The following is a 21,995-nucleotide window of genomic DNA, read 5'->3' on the forward strand; positions in this document are numbered from 1 at the left end:
ATTGTGGGGATTGTACAGTAGTACAAAGTGACAAATGCAGGCGGGGGATGGGTAACTCCAGGCCAAGCCAGTTCAGGCATTCCAGAATTCCAGGATGTTGTCGGAAGCCCTTGTTTGCTGCCTGATTCCGGCCAGACCGATGCCGTTGCCTTCTGTGGAACTGACGGGATCGTGAGTTGGATCCTTACCAACGAGCGGGATCTGTAATCATCCTTGGCTTGATGCGCGCGGCGGCGATTATAGTTTGACGACTCCGGACGCCATAGTGAACTTGGTTACCCCACCCCACCCTCCTCCCGGACCTTTCGAACCTGAGGATGAATAATAATTTTATGGGCTGAATGCATGCCTCCTTCCTGCAAGCCCGCTCTGCTGATGTTAGTAACTGTGGGGGAGGGACCCTCCGGGTTTGCTTGATGGTCTCGCACCATGCACCACCGGGGTTCTTATATAATTCGCCCACATCGCCGTTGTTCTCTAATGTTGATTTCAGAACTCCTAGTCGGTTGAGTCGACGGAGAGAGAGCCCTAGCTAGCAGCAGCAGCTTCACAAGATTTAGGCGATTTGCTTCCACTGGGATACCTTCAGTCGCTTGCGTCCTTTTAATTTTTATTATTTTTCTTTTGTTTATTTTGTTTTCTCTTATTTTATTGTATTAGATGTTCAACGAGAATACGTTTTTCACTGAGGCGAAGCTTTGATCGGCAGCTGAGTTCTGATTCAGGTTGGGGTTTACGCGTCGAGTGAGATACAACTCATTTCTTGTCCCGAGAGTTAAAGCGGTTCCGAGGGATTTATGATCCATACAGTTGTTATTGCGCTTCGTAGAGAAGCAGAAGCAGCAACCTCGAAGTTCGAGCGTTACAGTCACTGTCGAGCATCGAACCATGCCTTCTCATCGCCATGAACTAGACGCAGGAGGACCAGCTCTGCAGTTACGCGCAGCTGCTTTGTTCCCTAATTACTTGTTGTCTTGCACACCTCAGGCGCACTGCAGATCCGACTCACTGAATTCATACCCTCTCGCGTCCCTCGTTGACATGGACACTTGGTTAACAGCGTCTGGATTAGAGACGACGACTCGCAACTGTGGATCTCCAACTGCCTTACACAATTATCAGCAGCAAGCCGAAAAGCCGATGGGTTCTGTTGACACCAACCCTGGGATCGGCACTGGAAATGTCTTCCCTCAGATCGGGGGCTATCAATCTGATACATGGTGGCCACCCATCAATGCGCAGATGTTTCCCAGGGATATATCGACCCAGCGTATGCACCAACCTTCTCTACATTCCAATTTCTTGATGCAGCAGCAGCTTTCCACCAAAGCGAACTTCCTGTTTGTCGTTTGGATTTTCAGTAGATTCGTTCAGCTGTAGATTAATTTACGTTGGCAGTTGCTGAATCTGTCCTTGACCGATCGCATGTTTGTGTCTAGGTACTGAACTTTTTTTTGCCAACATGAATTGATTTAAAACTAACCAGTGTTCGAACGTTACTGTGTTGGTTTATTTTTCTCTCTCTATCAGATGGAATCAGCGGCACCAAACCCGGAGCAGGTAATTCGATGACATTCACAACCAACAACTACACCATGGATTCATCGTGGTGCCACAATATCGCCAACACGGTAACTACAGTTGCCAACGCCGACATGTGCGATTTGAATGCACCCGGCGAGCCCCCATCCGCCATACCTGTGGCGAGCGTCGCCCCGTGCATGGCTATAGTTGCTGCTGCAGGAGCGGCATCGACACGCGCCACCAAAATCAGCAGGAAAGGGAATCAATCCAAAGGAGGGGCCGTCAGTGCACCCACAAGCCCCTCTGAGTTGAGACCCCCCAGGGAGAAGAGCTTAGGGGTGCAGAAGAAGTGGAACGGGAAGAGGCCCGTCTCGCAACGGGAGAATCACATCTGGTCCGAACGGCAACGCCGCAAGGGCATGAATTACCTTTTCTCCACCCTCCGCTCTCTCCTCCCTCATCCCACCTCTAAGGTACCAATCTCTCTTGTTACAAAAAAAATCCTGCTGTTGATCGCAGAGTTTTGTCCATGATCTGATGTTTAAATGCTTCGTTGAAATATTAAATTGGGTATTAATAGAGAATGCTATGTGGTGGGTGCAGACGGACAAATCCACGGTGGTCGGGGAGATCATTAAGTATATTGAATCGCTGCAGGTGAAACTGGATATGCTGACGAAGAAGCGGCAGCAAGTGATGGCAGCGCGGACACTGAGCGCGTTCCACAGCATTGACACACTGCCGAAGGCGTTTGTGTCGAACGGGCTGACGCTGGTAGACCACAGTAGCGACCCGATGTCCATGACGGCCATTACGGCGTTGCCTCCGCCCGGTAGTGAATCGTGTCTGCAGTCCTACTTGGGGTCCAACGTGGGCCTTCATGTGTGCGGCTTGAATGTGTTCATCACCACCAGCAGCCCTCGCGGGCAACGCGGGTTGTTGCAGCAGCTGCTGGTCACTATCCACAAGCACGCCCTGGACGTCATCAACGCCACCATCTCCACCAGCAACGCCTCTATTTTCCATTGCTTGCACTGCCAGGTGACTCCTCCTCTCCCCTTCCCAAAAATGAAATAAGTAAATCAATAAATCAATAAATCAACAGATTGATGTTTCGAATGTGTTAACATGAGGGATATCATTTTGTGTTTGTACTGTTCCACTGGAGATCCGCATCGGGTACAGAATAACCTGCCTTCCAAGTTTTACAACTTTTCAAAGATTAATGTACCCGAGCTTCAACATGATTGTCGCCGGAGATAAAGAGCACGTTTCTTCATCTAAGTCCTGATAAGAAGTTACACTATACCTTAAGTTACACAAACCCACTGTACTGGTAATCAAGTAGTACCCGGCCCTTCAGCCTGCTTGCCTGCCTTAGCTGATCTGTTGTGTGGTGATCGAATCGAGTGAATCAGCGGAGCTGGTACAGCGTGCAGCTCTCTTGATGATGGCATTTGGGAGAGAATTATGATTATAATTCAAGGAAAATAATTGTTCTGTAAATGTAACGTCTGCACATGGACTGCTATTCTTATGATTATCATCTAGTGTGTGTCCTTGTGAATGATTAGTCCCCTCTTTTACTTCAACGAATTATAATGGGGTACAACGTCTCTTCACCCCAACTTCGGTTGATCTGAGGTGCACGTAAGTGATGTGTTTTCCAAGCCTCTAATTCCTGTGTTGAATGTTGAAACATCGTGTCGCAGGCATCGCAGGATGCGGAGCTTCTGAACAACGACCTCCACAGCGCCTTGCAGAGTGTGATCACCAACTTTGAGCCACAATTTTAGACCTTCGGTGTCATAGCAACACCCGTGAGAAGTGAAGTAAACTTTCCTCCGAGTATTTCAAGCCAGCTTCGTTTCATTCTTGTGAGTGTGGTGAGCAGAGGCCAAGTAGACATACTTTGTAGGTAAGGTCAGGACAGATGAAACTGAAAAGAAGCATAGCATACTTTGGTGGTGGTGTTTTTTTTTTTTTTTTTTTTTTTTTGATTAACTAGGTTTTGTTCGTGATAGACAATTGTGTTTGGCCTGATTCGTTTGGGCGAGAGACATATCGAAGAAGAACATGAGTAGAAGTGTAGATTTACGGGACGATCGTGTTTTGTCAAGGTGCTCGGAGCTCCAACTGTTTCTGACAGACAATTTGTATATTTACTCAACCCCAAATTTTCTCAAATTTTATTTGATTTTTCGAGAAAATAGCAAAGCCCAAATCTGAAACATTATCATCATCCACGAGATTTTCATGGTTGCAGTCGCTGCTTTTCTAGCAGCTGAAACGAAACCTGTGAGAGCTCACATTCTTTTAAGCATGTTGTGTCAGCTTACAACATTGCTGCTGCATATACGTGTGAGACCAGTGAACCTGCTACGGCTGAATCACAAAAGCGGCTGGTAAACTTTATTGTAGTTCTTAGCACGAAAGTTTAAAAAGTCTCGAAGAAGGAACCATAAAGCACCAATGAATCTCAGTTTCGCTGCTACCCACCCATGAGAGTGACTACGCACACGTTCCTCTACAGTTGGATGCCCTGTGTGAGGTTTGAAGCAGAAGCAGGCTTCGCCAAGTAGGACGTAGTTGTTTCCACATCGCATGTTGTTGCGCCTTCCACGCTGCCGTTGCACAAGGATATTGTGCATTACAACAACATGATCATGTTACTATAGCCTAGGGCTGTAAGAATTTAGAGAGGTGAGACTTGCCACGATCATGAGACCAAACGTTCCTTGGGAGGGGTTGGCTGCTCTACAGGTTAAATAGAGTTGGTTGGCACCTGTTTTACAACGAACGATGATGAGTCCGTGAGGCAGGGCAGTTGGTCTACATAAATCCAACAGCATGTAATCAGGATGGTAGGAGGAGTTGAACGCACAAATGTAAATGAATGCTGCATGCCACTAGACTTCATGTTTAGAGGCAGTAATGTCCATCACCAGCTAACCTAACCCAATATGCCTGCACAGCAAGACTGAACATAATTGTTGCAACAGACGGGGTACTAATTCCGAGAACAACAACTACCTTCAGTCAGATCAGCAGTCAGAGTCTTTGTGAGTGACGGTATGCATATCTACCCCCGAGGTGACTCTGGTAAGCCCGACTTGCAGGAGGACGTTGAAGCATGCAAAAGTATCACTACTAGTTCAGAGGCTACCGCTATATTAGTTTTGATCTTCGCACTGATGCAGGGCTTGTCGGTGGTGGCAGTGGTTGATAAATTCAAGGGCTGGATATTAATGTCCTACAAGTCAGAAGTCCGTCAGAATTCAGCGACTAGCTTGTTTTGGATGGTTAAGAAGAAGGAGAAACCTGTACCGGCAATCGTGTGCCACCATTGTATTTCAAGTTGACAACAGATCGACTTGGCCTCTCATCGTCAACGTCGGTGAAGGGCTTGTTCTTCACTGAGTCCAATTTCCATCGAGTGATCCGGTTAGATTACAGCCTGGAACGGCGAAAGCGATTTAGCAATACGTGCCTCCACATTTTCAATTCGTTTGCGCAATTTGCCGGGATGGCCAGTAGAGTAGTCTTCGAAGGAGTGTGTCAATTTTTGTACAAGATGCCGGGTAAAAGAAACAAGAGGGTCTCGACCACCTTTTCTTCGCGTGCAGGAGAGTTGATCTCTGTTTTGCCAAATTCACGTCATTCGGAGAAACTGGACACCACAGCGAGTCGGAAACCTGGAGAACGTCCGCGGAGGAAGCTGAAAACCTTTAGAAGGGCTTCTCTGGCCAATATGGGACGAGACCTAGCTCTGGAGGAGCACGTGACCACGCGTCACTCTTGGAGGAGCGAAAGCAGACCAATGCTAGCCCCAGGCAGAACGCCACTGAAACAAATTAGGTCCGGAGTAAAGGTCATAGTTCGGAAATTGCGAAACTCATTGCGGCGCTTCAGGGAGATGGCGAAGGCTACAAACCTGCAGATTTGTGATCTGTTTCCTAATAACCGAATGCTCATGCATGTCACTGCCACTCCCCTTTGTCGAGCCAAGGTATCCTCGTCGTGGCAGATGAAGCACCAGCCCTCCCCAGGGCTTGGTCGATCCCTTCCTCATCGGTCCTCATGCTTCGAGTAACCATGCTTTCATTGACTTCCGTGTACATTGCACCCCTTCTAGCCGTCGCACTCTCTCGCTCTCTCTCTCTCTCTCTCTCTCAATTACTTCTCCAGCTCCCAGAAATGTGCAGCGATCGTATCTTAGAAAACCAGGTATTGCACAGTGTGAAGCCCCTTCAAACAACACAGTACACTATTTGGAAGTTGGCATTTCCGCCGAAGATAACTTAGTAGCCAGGTGTATGTCAATAAAAAAAAAAAATTGCTACACGTCACGGCAATTCCGAGAGAGGGTCGAAGCTCAATATTTCTACTATATTTCCTGTGTTTATTATGGGAGGGCACATTGGGTTGATATAACAGTGGTGCTCCTTCATATTTTCTGTACTCCGCACTTGTGTTCGGTTGATGCTGCTTGCACAAGCTAATTGAATTAGTTCTGCATCCTGAATTGATTTTGCCTGCCGGCACCCAGAGGAAAGCATCAGTTTTCTTTGCGTTCTGAATTGAATAGGATCAACTGTAAAATGTGACATCATAATGCCATGATTCCGGCTCCAGTGATCCTCGAATGACGTATGTGAAGATCAGCATATTCGTCACGTATTCATGGTCTTTGTCCAGTTCGTTTCGGCTTTGGAAGATTCAGTAAGGCCAATGTTCCATATTCAGTAAGGCATCGTGTTTGTTGTTGCACTCCCATGTGGCTCGAGCGTTAGAATGAACACCGATTTCGGCCTCGCCGAGAAGCAGTTAAGCTCTGCCATCCATGAATTAAAGCGCTTAGGTTGGAATAAGCGAGGTGGCAGAACATGGCAGTGAAGGTGTGCATCTTCACACATCCCCACAGCGGATTGCTGGTGCTACCTGTTCTTTTAAAAGACTACAATCTATGTTTTCGATGACTGCCACCAGATCATCTTTGCACGTTTAGTCGGCATGCTTCTACTGCTATGTACAAGGGCTCTGATGCACATCGGTCGTAATCGGTGAGAGAGACGGAAGTTGTCAAGGTCCGTTCTCTGTAATTGCTTTTGGGTTACGGCCCTCCTTTGACCATGAATCGCTGGGTACTCTTTGGATTCGTGGGAGCAATTCAGAGTGGTGGGAATGCCACGGGAGAGTAGCGCAATATTCAACGCCACACCTCCGCTGGGGTTGCCTGCAGAGCTCAGCCTTGCTAAGCCAATGTGTTTTGTGATAACTCCAGGTATCAATCACCCTCAACCTCTTTCCCAACGTTCCATACTTTTGTGCCTGAAGTATGATTCCCTCTTCTTAAACTGTCATGTTACTTCTAAAACAAAGCAATGTGACGGTGAATCGAGATTCATAGTTTATCTAATTTCCATCTCATGAGAAGCAATTCCAAGTCCCACACCTCAAATCACCCGTGGTTTCGACTTTGCGAACCAGACCAGTGACACATGCTACATTCCTGGATAATCTGGATTAGTACCTAACACTTCGAGATGAAGTCTTCCTCCATCTGACTGTTGTTCTCCAAGTTTCAGGGCACTCTGAACCAGACTTCTTGGACGGTTTACTAACACGTTAACTTACAGAGTCTTGCAGCACCACGAACTGTTATTTTCGCGCACTTCGTAGGTGAAAATACTGGTGAATAGATACGTCGGAAGTAACGGGAAGTATAGCACTAAATTGATGATGTGGCCACACGGTTTGTAACGTTCCACGGCAGCTACTGTGTGCATAGCAAAATTCGGAACATAATTAAAAACCAGAATCATTCTTTGAGATAATTTCCGTTGGCAACACTATCTTTATATTTATATTTATATAATTTCTTACTTAATTCATAGGGATGGAGCACACCAACAATAGATGCACACAGGGAACCCGTGTTGGCACGTAAAGAAGTGTAGATAAACAGTAATTTGCCACGTAATTTACTCCATCAACACTGCATAATTGATATGCGCACCCTAAAGCCTAGGACCACAAAAACAATCACAAAGGCAGAGCCAATCGCCATTCTCGAGCTCATTGCAATTCGGAGTCGTCATCATCTAGGGATAATGCAGTGGCTACACATTTAAATTGACTAGAAAATCATTCAGAATTACTGAATTAAAAGAAATGTTTACAGAACAGGGCATGTCACATCTTACATCTCGCATAACAAACAGCCTCACAAACAAAGTGCTTCTACTTGGTGGCTTGAGCAATGATGTTGGATAAAGAATTTGATTGCTCTTTCGCATGCTCGATCAACGTGTCCTGCAAAGCAATTGAACCAAATAAAGCTAGAGCGCCAAACAGCCCACAGTCATCCAAAAAATAAATACAAGTTTTTAACAAATTGATGATAAAAAAAAAAGTACCAAGCTGCTAGTTAAGGTCTCCATTCTGAATGCTAGGGTGCATTAAGACGAAGTGAAGAGCTCATCAGTTTTGAAAGACAATCATATGAAAGGCAACCATACCTGGGCAGCAATCACACGAGCCACAGATTTTTTACTTGTCTCTTGAAGCTCCCCAGCAATGAGCACTTCATCTAGTATGTAATACGCCTGCATGTGCAAAAGAATAAAAGGAAAAACTAATTAATACAGTCTACAACTTTTTGAATTCACAGATAAAATATGATTAAGCATGGCTTCAGGCGTTTGACAAGGTTAGCAATAAATCCATGATATCGACGATAAAGAATTATTGGACACTAAGGTGATTCTCAAGGAGAACCAGAACGATCTCCATGTTTATGACTGTTCAGGCAGAACAAACCTTGTGGAAGTTGAAGATGAGATCTAACTCGCAAACCTGCAAGGTGAAACCGAATTGAGCTTAGCTACCGAAGACATACAAGCAACCCTGAAACTTCCTAAAAAATTATGACTATAATATTTACTTGAACTCACTTTGTTACCTGATCCTGATAGATTAAGAATCGACTTCAATTATAATACAACGAAGGTGACTATATTAAAGCATTCGCCAGTAAAGAAATAAAGTAACTTACATTCCCAAAGTAGCGATCAAGAATTTCAACGAAGTGGTGGATTATCTCTAGAGTTTCCAACTCGTTATCGTCTGCATCGACACACATGCAAAAGTACAAGCTCGCATACCTGTTCGTTCAAACGTAACACGGTAGTTAATATACTCCTAAATGTTCCGTAAATCGATGACACTGAGAAATTGAACCAAGAATGGTGACCCCCATACTAAACAATATAAAACAAGATAATATAACACGTTAAATGTAATGACGGCAATTGTGCACCGAAAACTTGAATAAAAACACACCAAACAGATGGTACGGAAACAAATGTTTCACTAGCTAAAGCAAATGGCTGACGAAAGTTCCGAGAACAAGCAAGTAGATACCGTTTATAAACAACTTTGAGACCTCTCCATTCCAGGAAGTTGCAAAGTTTCGGGCCACGAGAAAGGATCATCCCACTCAGTTCACGGATAACCTGCGGCAACATGCTTTTGTAATCAATGCATACTCTCTAAGACTCTCGTTCATAAAGGACATGGAATTCTGTGATCATGATCAACATGAGCTACAGCTTTGCTGAGTTCAAAGCGACTTGTGCTAATATGAAAAAAAATAAGTATTTAGCCCCTACTTCTGCAAATTGCAGGTATACAAAAATACTACCGCGGGATCAACTAGCACCTGCTAAAAATCCACCTGCAGGTCCTTATCATACAATAGCTGAATTAAGAAAAAACTGAAAGTAAACACGATCTACTTAATAATTCTTACAACACATCAGAAGAAGAATCTAATTATTCCATAAGACGTTATATAGAACGTGAACACGTACCTTGGTGCGCTCCTTTTGAGTATATGGTGAGTACCATTTTGTAAGTCTTACTTTACCCTGACGGCTGATCAGCAATACGAAATGAATCTGCAAGGTATGCCATGGCATAGATTCAACAATGCATTAACAAAAAAAGAAAAAGCACATAGTGGCTTCAACCGAATCCTATTAGTGCTTACGGAATTCTCAGCAGTGTCAGTCTCGATTCGATTCGAACTGTCAAGAGAAAATAAATAAATAAATAAAAATAAAATAAAATAAAAGGTAATGGCATGGTTACATGAGAACGATTGTCTCGATTGTGATTCACTCAATTCATGCACCACTACCTACGTCATCCAAGCTGCAACCGCATTTCCTGCTCAGCTGAGCTCTTGCAAGGAAAGCTCATTATGTACAAAACCATTGCATCAAAGCTTCCACCGAATCACAGGTTACCATACAACTTCTAGGAGATATGGAGAGACATAACCCTAATGCCACGTCCACTCTCGTCGGCTAATACTTCAACGTCGACAAATTCAAACATGTCGCAACTCACTCCGTCATTAGTAATAGCTCATGAGATCGGCAGAACGCATCGCATGGCGAGATGCCAGCAATTAAGGGGAAGAAAGAAAAATAAAATAAAATAAAATAAAATAATAAAATAAAATCTCATAAGCTGATCATTGTAAGAAGCAAAATGTGACGAACTCCAAATCTCTGAGAAAAATCCGATAAGTCTAATTAATATCAGGGATCGTGGAATCGACTAGCATTTGCTCACGACACAGACAAACCCTCGTAGGCGAAGGACATGTGCAATAGGGCTACAAAATCCGGGATGAAATAGCAGGCACCGCGTACCATTGTGGCGACAGCGCAGAAGGCAGCGATCAAGCTCAGGAAAAAGCTATGGCGAGGTCAGTCAGGGTCGGAAGGATTAGATCTCCATCTCGAATGAGCGGCACCTCCAACGACGAGCTCGATCTGAAGAGCTCGGGCAATTTCGGTCATCTGCGACACACAAATCCCCTCTCGCAACACCGCGACACCCACGGGGGTCAGTGCGTATGATTATTCGCGCGCACCGCGTGGAACCCATCACCGCGGATGATGAGCCAGGCGCGGATGAAGAGACATATATATCATCCGTATCGTTCTTCATTCGTGGGTTTGTTGTCTGATATTTGTTGTTGAAATTTGTGGATCACCATTCAAAGAGTTGTTTCTAAACAATGATCACCAAACATTGATTTCATAGCAAAATTTATTGTGAGACTTGTATGGTGTTGAATGGCGTGACTTCAATGGTCACCAGGAATGAGATTGTGATTCCATCTTACTATCTTTTTTCGTCCTTTTAACAATTATTAAAGATAGCAATGGCACTACTTCATTTATTTATTTTGTAATTTTGAATTGTAAACTTTCCTTTAAAAATTGCTCACAATGCTCAATTTTTTTACAAAAAACAAAACAAACAAAACCCAAATAATGGGTAAGATTTGTGAAAATATGGTGAAGGGATGTTTAAGGAAAAACAACTAATTTACTTCCATATTTGGAGTTATATAAGTTATTCTTGCATAAATTCAAAATAAAAAGTTATAGTTACGAAATATAATTTTTAAAATGAATCAGAAACATCCCTCCACCTTATTTTCACAAATCTTTTGGATATATGAGAAGTTACGGATTTGTTCATTTATTTATTTTTATACAAATTATAAAAACATAAAACCTTTCAAATTTAATGAAAGAATGAGAAGAGATTATCTCACAATATCTACACAACACATATATGATTGCGTAGTAGCTAACTGATCTAATCAATACCATTCTAATGAGGATTAAAAAGCATTAACTAAGGTTTTAAAAATGATATTAACTATAGGCAAGTGGTTTAAAAAAAACAATATATATATATATATATATATATACATATACATGAAATCAATTGTTCTAGGTAGAGGATCTTCACTATCTCATTAAAAATAATGTAGGAAGAAAAGTGTGTTTGTTCATTCAAAAAGAGCTTCACAAAGCATTTAAAAAGTCAAGAAGGAAAGACTTTGCAACAAGACTTTGTACTCAATAATTGCTTTAAATTGATAGCGTGATGACATTGTCAATGTCCTTGAAAAATATAAGTTTGATCTTTAAAAAATATCACATTTTCCTACGGCACTGCAAGGATATTAGGCATTGAACAAGTCACACTTGAATTAATTTTTTAAATTATAGATTTGGGTTTATACTATTTTAATTAAATATCAATAAATTCTAATTAAAAATATGTTAAGAAGCAATGATGTCTTCTAAAGACTTGTTACTTCTAAAAGGATCATGTTGCTATAGTACTATTAATCACTATAACCTTTTCTACTTGTAATTTCTCATCAGCACCTCTAAACAAAATGAAGACCACAAAAAATCATGATCTTATTTTGTTACAAGTTACATACATACACATGCATATATATATATATATATATATGTATACACCAAAATCTCACAAGTTTTGCAAGTTGAAATTCCATAACCTTCTCAATGTCACAATAAGTTATGGAATTGCAACTTCCAAAACTTGATTTCTAAAAATTAAATATATACAATAGACACATTTTAATTATCCATATAAACTATTTAAAGACCTATAATGTAATAATAAAAATATTTAAAATTAAGAAATTAATCCATACAATTTAAAAATTTCCACATGGTATGTATCCATGTATATGTATTTTGTATTCATATTTTTATACGTGTTTATTTATGTACAAAATATTTTTATACATGTTTATTTCTGAAACCACAATTGATAACTTTCATTTGACCGTCTTTTGAAAAAATATTAGTGTGATGTTGAAGTTATTACTATTTCTTACAGAAATAATATACATGATTTATTTATTTTATTTATTTTTCATAAAAGGTTTTGATTCATTAATGCAGAGCTCTCTCTCATCTTATTGGATTGCTTTTCTCTTTATTCTTTTCTTTTCTGTTTTTTTATTTTTTATTTTTTATTTATTGTTATATTAAGAGTATATATATATATATATATATATATGTATGTGTGTGTGTGTGTGTGTGTGTGTTTTGTAAGGGGAGCACCCCACCCTTGACAAATGCGTGGATTTAGGGCTTTTAACATTATTTAGAAAATTAGTTGTAAAAAAAATATTTTTATTGTATTGGTTTTTCGAATTTAGGGCTATTGATAGATTAATCAACTATAAGAATTACTATTATACTGATTTTTTTTTGTTTCTATTTTTTAAACTCTTTAAATTTAAATAATCATATTCATTTTCATTTATTTGCATCACTTTATTTTTTTGTGAAAATAATTGTAGTTTTCTACTGTAATTATAGTGAAATGAGTGCACGTACAAATTGGTGCTTGATGTTCTGTGCTTTCATATTCTAACTTTTATGTGACTGTTGTGTTGGTATGTTGTAATACTGATCTTCTTAAACAAAATTGAATACAATAAGCAAATTGTTTTGAATCAATATCAGTGGAAAGCAAAATAAAATATTCTGTTTGTATATATAACAATAGGGTGTTTGTAATGCCACCCCAACTTGCCATTCACCACATGTCAACAAAGTTTTTGTCAATGCCATCATAAGTTGCTCTAAACTTGTGTTGCATATCACAATGCATTTTATAAAACATTGCTAATGCACATCACAATGGATAAAGTGCACATTCTTTATAAATGTGTATTTAAGTGTTCCAGAAAATGCAATGTAGAGTACAACACAAGTTTAAGTTTAAGGTAACTTGTGGTAGTATTAGCAAAAGCTCTAGTGATAATAATGACAATCATAAACATGATAAAGGAATTAAATATTTTAAATTTACACTAATCATCAATTAATATAATTTGGTCAAAATTAAGAGTCGTCATTTATAGGCTCTTCTTTTTTCTTTTTTTAGAATTTAGAATTTTTTAAAAATACAAACAAATAATATAGTTTTTGCAAATTAACTATTTGTTAATGTTTTCTTTCTAAACTCGTGCTTTTCAATTTTTCGGTTTTTTTTTTTTTTTTTTTTTTTTTTTTTTGTGCACAAAAATGGCGTGTACCCAGTGCATTGATAAATTCTCAACTTTATTTTTAATACAAGTTTAGTTTGCAACAAACACTATACATTTTTCAAAACCTCTCTCTACACATACATCCATACATACATACATAATGTGATTGCTGAAGTAATAACATTCACAAATGTTGATTCCAATACAATAACGAATCTATATTTGTTAAAAACAACTAAACAATCTTTCAGAATTCATACAAAAATCATTTTTGAAACATGTTACATGCAAAGTTTAGTCAACAAGAAGTATGGCTGGAATTGTACAAAACATGTAAAGAAGTCATTTCAAAACTTATAAAATACATGTTATGTTTAAAGCATATTCAATCAATAGAAAAGAGAGGTAAAAAAAATAAAATAAAAAAAAAAACACAAAAATCAAAGAAGAGCGAATAGGGTTCAACTGTTTTTATAAATTTGTCAATGTATGTTCAGCTTTTCCTTCCTTCTTCCAGGACACGCATTTATGATATACCAGAGCCACAAAAATGGCTTCGTTCGGTAAAAGGAGGGCGTGATCTTGGGTCCCAGTAGCCCAATTCTGTTTTAGAGTTACGGTGGTCTGCTTCTATCTCTGCTGCTTTATTGTATGTTGGTCGCTTACGAAGCTACATGAATGGGATCCTACTGCTTTCCAGTGCATCTTTCCAAATGGACGTACCTGCCTAGTGCATTGTACAGTTTGGTACAGTTTCCACGACCCAACTCTTACACTCAGGCTACCGGCACTGATGTTTTAAAAACCTTTGATTCCGTATGTAGCGATCGCCCACCTTTATCACGGCAGCGCATATACACGGTACAAATTTGGCATGCAGGCTGTTTGTCTTTGTCTGAAGACGTGAAGTTTGGCCAACTGACATATTTGTGTGATCGCTAAGTTGCTACAATATTAAATGCCAACTTGGGTCCCCCTCCCCCCTCCAATAGTACACGTTCATCAAAGTGGTGCCAAAATCTACCTCGCTCATTCGCAATCGGCAGTTGTAGACTAGGTTGACAGCATTCCTGATTGCCAATTTAGGTGCAGGTACCCCAATTTTCACACTGACTTGACTTGAATCCAACGCTCGTCATCGAGGGATGTGCCCTTGGTCATCCTACAGAAAATATGTAGTAACCCTATGAACTCAACGAAGAAAATCAGCACATTGAATCCAAATTTCTTCGTAAATCTAAAATCTCCCACTACATCATTCAGTTCACAGGAGCTCCACAAGTATCACGCTCCTCAATTGAATCACATCTCCAATGATAATATGAAGTAATCTTTCAAATATTCTAAACAGCTAGCGTTTAATCATTATCATGTCGGATCATGCCGATTCTCTGCTAGCCAAGAGAGACTTCTGCGCGTTCACACATCAGCCCTGGAATTGTGGAGAAGCTCTTTAGTGTGCGCTCTCATGTCCACGCTCAGAGAACCAATCACAAGTGTAGAGCCTCAGCAGTATTAAATTGCAGGCTTTCTTCAGTAGAAACAAAGGACGTCCAGAGCATAAATTTGCAGTGTTTTCAAGTCCGTAATTCCTGCTGGGAAATACATGTATACATGTAGAATTGCATGTTCCAGTGCTTTGAGGGTAAACAAAGAGGATGCGTCCAGATGTCGTGCACGGTACTTTTCAACGAGCTCCGCCAACTAATCTAACTCCTGCCGCAGTTCTTTCCAACTTCCTGCTCTACAAAACGATGCCTCAACTTAATACTCTGCCGCGCAAGCTGCACCGAGTGATCCAAATCCTCTATCTCAAGCTCTCAAATTAACCCACTGCATGGACTTGCTGCTCTAAAAACATCTATCCTTGCAGAAGCTGTGCACACAATCAGGGCTCCAATATTGGGCAGAACGTTACAGTCCACAAGCAGTCCAGTGCATTTTTCTGGCAGAATTCTTACCAAAAACTTCTAGTGTGTGCCGCGTAAAAGGGTATTCATTCCAATTCTCAATGTGATCTTCTTGAGGTGGGCCTCATTCTAGAGATAAAATGTCCGAATGCTTGCCGGAAACGACTACTTCGGAGGGCTTCCCGCATCTTGGAGAACCGCGATCGATGCTTTGGAGTAGTAAAGTCAGTATACTCGGATGGCAAAATTGGGCCAGACATGCTCACGCCACATCCTCCAGGAAGATAGTCCCCTTGCCCATGTCGATAGCTTGGTAATTTGTTCAGACATTGTAGGCCTTGGAAGCCATGACCCGTACCATGTTCCTTCGGAAACCTATTTTGCGAAGGGAGAGATTTCGAGCGCTGCAAAAAGTCCGGCTTTGCATTCTCAGGTTTGTCCTCCTCAATTGTCTCCAGAGTCAACTTCAACGGCGGTGCCCTATACGAGTCTATTCGAGTCATCCTCGGTGTTGGCTGATCAAATTGTTGCAAAGACAGACCGGCAGGCAACATTTTTTCCACAAGTTTCGTATTCATCTCTGGTGTCACGCGCTTCATATTCAAGTCTGCTGTGCACATGCTTAGGTCCACGTGATTTATACACGGGGACCTTTCCTTCCTCAAATCTGTCTGAAAGTACTCCCTGTGTGCCTTATTTTTACCCATACTACATCTAAATCAAAGCAACTTCTGCACAGACACCACACCAGGGGGGCAAACACCAACGGAAAACCTCTACATGCATGAGAAACCTTTACGCAGCACCACCCAATGCACCCATCTGATAAATTCTGCTAGTAGCACCAGATTCTCATCACGAGCTTCAAGAAGGTCCATTCCAACTTCGTTTAAAAACCCGACCCAACAATGATTTCGAATTCGATCGTTCGAATTTTGGCACATGCGGCCATGGTTTCGTGCTAGCAATCACTCCCGACCAGGAACTAACTCCTGTGCTGTCTACGAGAAAGATTCCGGAATCCGAATTTCCGTCACCAAAATCTCGAAAAAAGTAGCCGCTTCATCAACCACGGGATAAACTACGCAACTCCGGAGCCAGTTTTAAGGTTCACAAGTACTTCAATCGAATCAAACTAAGCATACTATCCAGTGACTCCAGGGCCACTTCAAGCCATGACAAACTCCCCCTCCCCCTCCTACCTCTATCTACCTGCAACCTTGGACGACGACGACACGACTGACGCCAAATATACACAATACGTGCTAATCTGATCACCGTGAACTACACTTGGAATCCCATTCGGAACACAGCAAAGTCACCATCATCAGGGGTCGACAAAAGTAAAGGGGTCTTCGACGATTTCTGAGGCGAGAAATCTGGAAAGAGCTCCAGTTCGCACAGCGAAGCGAGCGCGATGCCTAGATCCACGATTTTCATATCGGTTTTCAACCCAATTCAAGCATGACCCACCTCCAGTCCCAGTCAGCGAATTCAGCATCGAGGAAAAAACCTCGTCGAGAACAACCCCCCAGGGACACGCGCACAATACACACTCCCCCACCCACCCCATCCATCATCCTCATCATCATCCCAGCTGGCCTCAATTTTCTTCCTCTTCATCCTTATCTGGATGGATGTCGGACTAAATGTACTAATATTATATAGATATATATATATATATATATATATATATCCGCCCTTGCCCGTGGGCTGAGGCCAAGGAGGGGGGGAAGGCAAAGAGGGGGAGGGAGGGAGAGTTGGGGAGAATGCTGCGACCAGGTACTTCCTCATTTGCTTGCGAGAGAGAGATAGAGAGAGGGGCCTACAAGTAAGTCCATTCAGCGCAGGCACGCAGGCAGGCAACCAGGAAGGAAGGAAGGCTGGCCCACTGCCCTCCATGCAGATCATAATGTGGATGGATGGATGGATGGATGGATGGATAGAATCTATTATTTTACATGGATGGTCCGGTTGGGGGGGTTTTTCCTCCAAACCGCTCCCTCGCAGCCCTATTCACACCACCACCACCTTCACGGTGGCCTTCCTTCCCTTCCCTTCCTTGCAACGCTGCATGCCTTCCAAACCCACCCACGGCTGCGGCGACACTTCGTGTCCCACCCAGCCAGAGAATGAATGAATGAATCCTCTACTGCGGAGGACGGGAGTGGGGGTGGGTATTACCGCGCTTGCTTGCTTGCGTGGATGCAGTCGTCATAGGGCCCGGGTGCAACGCACACATGAGCGGATTCTACGCAGGAAAGGAAGGGAAGGGAAGGACGATGAGGTGACTGAGACTGGTCCCAGGAGGGAGGGGAGGGCACGGTGTAGCGGTGTCACGCATCCACGGTCATGGATGAGGGTGGTGGTAGGGAGGGAGTGAGACTGAGCTGAGCCTGGTGGGGGGAGGAAGGAGGCAGCAACGAAGGTTCAGTTGAAGTAAGTAGTAAAGGAGTCCATGGCATGTCAGTCCCCACGTTGCCATGGAAAGAGAGAGATTCTGTGGTCTACACACCCCACCCCCCCTCCACGGCGGCGGATTCTTTTCTGGATGGATGGATGGATGGTGACGTCAAGAACATGAGTCTCTGACTGCTGTCTGTGTAGTGGGGTTGTAATACCCATTTGGGGGGTGGGAGTGCACAGCATTGCTTTTCTAAGATTTCTCTCCCTCTAGAACAAAGAACAACAAAAAGGGCTCAAGGAAGGAGCAACATAGTAGGCTGAGATGGGCAAAGCAGGGAAGGGGGAGGGGATGATTGGGAGGTGTTCCATGCTCTGCATACAGAGTCCAATGGCAGGCAGTCTTTGGTGTTCAATCACTTTTTTCATTTGTGGGGGAGTCATTGGTCAAAAGCTAAAGAAGTGGATGTGGGGAAAAACCATACAGCCAACCACCTCCACAAAAACCTCAACACACACACACACACACATATTTCTTCTGCTTCTCTTTGACTTTCTGAAAGTGCTGTTGAATGGCACTTACTGAACCCATAGTGTTCCCCATTGGTGCCTCCCCTTCACACAAAACCTATTTTAATGTGTTGCCTTTCTTTCTATATCCACTTATCCCTCTTCTTCCCCAAATAACCCACCACTGTGCACTAAATTTGTGTCTTATATGTGGTTGTAATAAAAAAGATTATATATATATATATATATATATATGAAAGCACTTGCAACCTTTGTCATATCTGTTGGTGTACACCTAATTACTATTTTTGTTTTGGTGAATTAATGAATGTTCTTAAATGTTTAAAAGGTTGAAATTCCTGGATTTGAGGTAATGCAATGATCACAGAATAATGAATCTTACCAGGTGTTGCATCAGAATGAGAAAGCAGAGGAATGTCAACTCACTTCCATTTACAGACTAGCAAAGCCAACTGAAAAAACAAAACAAAACAAAAGAAAAAAACACAGAATATTTCCTTCCATGGCATTTTAAAAATACATTTGGGAATCCAGATGCTCAGTGTGCATGAGAGTGAGATCTCTCCTTTAAACCTTGGAAGAATTAATGGGGATATGTAATCCCAAGTGTTCTCCCCTGCATTCACTGGAAGGGGGACATTTTGTTCTTCTTTTTGAAGCCTTCTGTGATTTGGTGGAGGTGAGTTCCTATGTTAATTTTTTGAATTCCCAACTCACTGCTGCTCATCTGAGGATTCCTACAACCTAAACAAATATACCAAAATGTGGTAAGTTTAAAATTTTAAAAATTGGGGAGAAGGGAGGGGGTCTATGGTTCTCCTATGCATTCTCCCCATAAATGCTACCAAAACCTTAAAAACATACAAGCATACATACATTTACACACATGACTGCATGTATGAAAAAGGCTTTTTGTAAGGAGGATGGATTAAAGGAACAACATAGTGTTGTGTCCAATAATCAAAGTTGGCAGCATTGGATGCAAAGTGCACTACAATGAAACTAACATGGAAAGTCTTTGGAATGGAGCTATTTGCTTCAGTACTTGTGGGGTACTTTAAAAATAAAAAAATGCAATCCACATCATCTTTCCTTATTGGGGTCTTTGTATATATATATATATATATAGTTAAAATTTAAAATTTTAAATATTTTTTTTGGAAACCTTGTAGTGGATGGAGGAAGGGATTTGGAACAATAGAGTTCAGTGAAATGCAGTGAGAGGGAGAGACCCTAAAGAAAGATGACTATTGCTTGCATGTTTTGTTGTGTGGTCAACTTGATAATCTTAGTGTAGTTAGAATAACATCTTTTCTTGCCAAAAGTGAAGTTTGCTTCACATATATGATAGTTTTTAGGATTAGCCTTCATCATAGTACAAATCACATGAGGATGAATAATAATAAGATATAGTGGTTGGGGATAGGATTAAAATTAGGGCTTGTGAAATGCAACAGCTTCTACTAACTATGTTAGCATAGTTGGATTAAGGATAGACAATGAATTCATAGCCAAAGAAGTAGGAAAACACATATCAAGCTCTAATGTGCAAATGTAGGATGTAGAATATTTGGATCTTATTGAATCACTTCACAACCAAAGAACACAATTAGAGATCCATTCGACATGGCTTAGAGAAGGAAAATTCCTTCTGTTGAGATATTCTAGGAATTATATACAATTTTTAATTAAGAAACTACATAAACATATCTATGTATCTAAAGATGTTGTTGTAGCTGAAGTTCAATATATAAGAGGGCATAAAGTCATCATTTTTTTCATTGGTAACAAATCGACTCTAACGATCTTTCCAAAGTGGCTAACAAATCTCAATTCATGATTACAAAATAAAAAAATCACATCTAATAACAAGGTGGATCTCAAGTTTATTGTCTTTGAACACCAAATCAAGATGTAGATCAATAGATCCTAATTTACACATCCTATTAAGATTGTAGTCTCTTTTGTATTTTTCAACCCTATATACTACAATTTGACCTTAAGAACATCAAAGGTATGATGATTCATATTTAGATAATATTTAAATATTTACCTTGGCAATTCAATATAATTGCCATAAATATTACAAGAATTCTTTAGAAAGTTTTAAGATTGGATATGAATAACAACATATTCACCAAACCTTGATTTTGTGTGGCCCTTGATATCAATAATAGATGAGAAACAAAAGTGGAAATCAAAGACAAAATCTTTGAGAAACTTGCAACAATATTAGTTGTGAAACATGATCAGTCTATCTCAAGTATCAAAGATCCTTCTAATCGACAACAACATAAAACCTCATCACAACATAAGACAAATTAGATCAAAATAAAATTGAACAAAACTAAATAAAGTCGAACACAAAAGACAAAAGTGAATAATCAAAATTAGAACAAAATAGAATAAAATAAAAAGTTATAAAACCTAATTATATAAATAAATAGGATTTGAAGCCATATTTGACCAGATATTCTAAAAGGCCTTGGCTAATCCTATTTATACTTTTTTCTACCACCTTAGAGTTTCTAGAATGTTCCTAGATGATGGGCCCTACTTAAATAATTATCCTAAAATCCTTCTAAAAGGTTCTATAGTAGGTCCTATATAAATAACAATCTTAAGTCTTTTTTATAAGGTTCTATGATGGACCCTACTTATATAGCCACCCTAAATTTTTTCTAGAATATTCCACAATGGGTCCTATTTGGTCTAATAATTTAATCTCAATTCTTGAAACTTCCATAACTTCTCAAATATGGTTATAATTATTTATGATTATGTGTCAATAATACAAATATCTTATCTATATCTTGTTATAATTAATCCTCCTCAACTAATATAGAACGTCGTCATTTTGCTCCCGATGGTATCTTCAAATCATCTCTTGGTAATAAATAAGGTTTTGTGTAGGTTTCTACGTTGCATTGTGGATGGGATAATCTTTTCAAAGAATTTTGTACTGAAGTTATGAACGTTGACTACTACATCAAAGGTAGCGATGCTATAAATGTTGTCTATATCATATTCTTGTTGGTCATCAACTACAACTAGTGGTGGTGGTAGTTGGTATCAATCTAAAAAGGGCTTTGGCTTGATATGAAATTCTTTCAGTTGCAAAACATGAAAAAATAGAGAGATCCAAATATGTAGGGGAAGCTTGAGGAGGTATGCAGTATCAAAAATCATTGCAGATATGTGGAATGGACCAAGCCATTGAGATGCTAGTTTATGGATTTGGGTTCATGTAATAAGTGGCAAGTTGATTTTGGAGAGTAATATTTGATCACCATTTTGGAAGATCTTGTATTGCCGATGGTTATCTGCATACTACTTCTGTCAATTTTATGTAGTAAAGAGGTAGTGCCAGGCGTCTTATAAGGCCATTATAAGCCATTGTATAAATTCTTTTGTTGTTGGGTCGTTATTGTCAATGAAACAATAGAAAATTATTAGTATAATTGAATGTTGATTGATGTTAAAGAAGAATAATGAATGATTGGAACTTGCTTAAATACTATCATTGTAAGTAAATTCCAAGGGCTTCAAGTATTCATCTCAATCATTATGATGAACCATCATAAATGCCTACAGTATATCTTCCAAGGTCTGATTTGCACACTTTGTTTGTGTCAAGGACAAGAACATAATAAAGAAAAATAAACAAGTGAGACTTTTTTCAAAGAAAGATGAAAAAATAGAAATAACTTGATATA

General features: G+C 40.5%; 3 protein-coding genes across 7 annotated transcripts; 1 reads left to right on the forward strand and 2 right to left on the reverse strand.

The window, feature by feature from the left end:
• The first annotated feature begins 272 nt into the window (after positions 1-272).
• LOC112278046 (uncharacterized) lies at positions 273-3,741 on the forward strand. Its single transcript, XM_024511056.3, has 4 exons — positions 273-1,270; positions 1,531-1,997; positions 2,128-2,565; positions 3,237-3,741. The coding sequence occupies exons 1-4, from the start codon at positions 889-891 to the stop codon at positions 3,318-3,320; spliced, it is 1,371 nt and encodes a 456-aa protein (XP_024366824.1). The 5' UTR covers positions 273-888; the 3' UTR covers positions 3,321-3,741.
• A 2,345-nt stretch (positions 3,742-6,086) lies between these two features.
• Positions 6,087-10,413, reverse strand: LOC112278050 (AP-1 complex subunit sigma-1). Of its 4 annotated transcripts, none has more exons than XM_024511059.3 (8): positions 10,248-10,413; positions 9,399-9,485; positions 8,950-9,041; positions 8,582-8,690; positions 8,347-8,382; positions 8,046-8,132; positions 7,731-7,839; positions 6,087-7,303 (listed from the first exon to the last, which is right to left on the reverse strand). In XM_024511059.3, exons 1-7 carry the CDS (start codon positions 10,248-10,250, stop codon positions 7,768-7,770), a joined length of 486 nt encoding a protein of 161 aa, XP_024366827.1. In that variant the 5' UTR covers positions 10,251-10,413; the 3' UTR covers positions 6,087-7,303; positions 7,731-7,767. The 4 variants fall into 4 exon arrangements, with proteins under 4 accessions (XP_024366827.1, XP_024366828.1, XP_090104036.1 ...); XM_024511060.3 differs by having other exon boundaries at positions 6,912-7,300; XM_090247910.1 differs by lacking the exon at positions 6,087-7,303 and adding an exon at positions 9,679-9,741 and having other exon boundaries at positions 7,660-7,839.
• Positions 10,414-13,880: 3,467 nt separating this feature from the next.
• Positions 13,881-16,753, reverse strand: LOC141045009 (uncharacterized). 2 transcript variants are annotated; one of them, XM_073531790.2, is made up of 2 exons: positions 15,397-16,753; positions 13,881-15,179 (listed from the first exon to the last, which is right to left on the reverse strand). In XM_073531790.2, exon 1 carries the CDS (start codon positions 16,050-16,052, stop codon positions 15,444-15,446), a length of 609 nt encoding a protein of 202 aa, XP_073387891.1. In that variant the 5' UTR covers positions 16,053-16,753; the 3' UTR covers positions 13,881-15,179; positions 15,397-15,443. The 2 variants fall into 2 exon arrangements, with proteins under 2 accessions (XP_073387891.1, XP_073387892.1); XM_073531791.2 differs by having other exon boundaries at positions 14,649-15,174; positions 15,397-16,752.
• Positions 16,754-21,995: the final 5,242 nt, after the last annotated feature.

Source organism: Physcomitrium patens, chromosome 26 (assembly GCF_059467195.1).
Source record: "Physcomitrium patens ecotype Gransden chromosome 26, ASM5946719v1, whole genome shotgun sequence".
In the NCBI taxonomy this organism is placed as follows: domain Eukaryota; kingdom Viridiplantae; phylum Streptophyta; class Bryopsida; order Funariales; family Funariaceae; genus Physcomitrium; species Physcomitrium patens.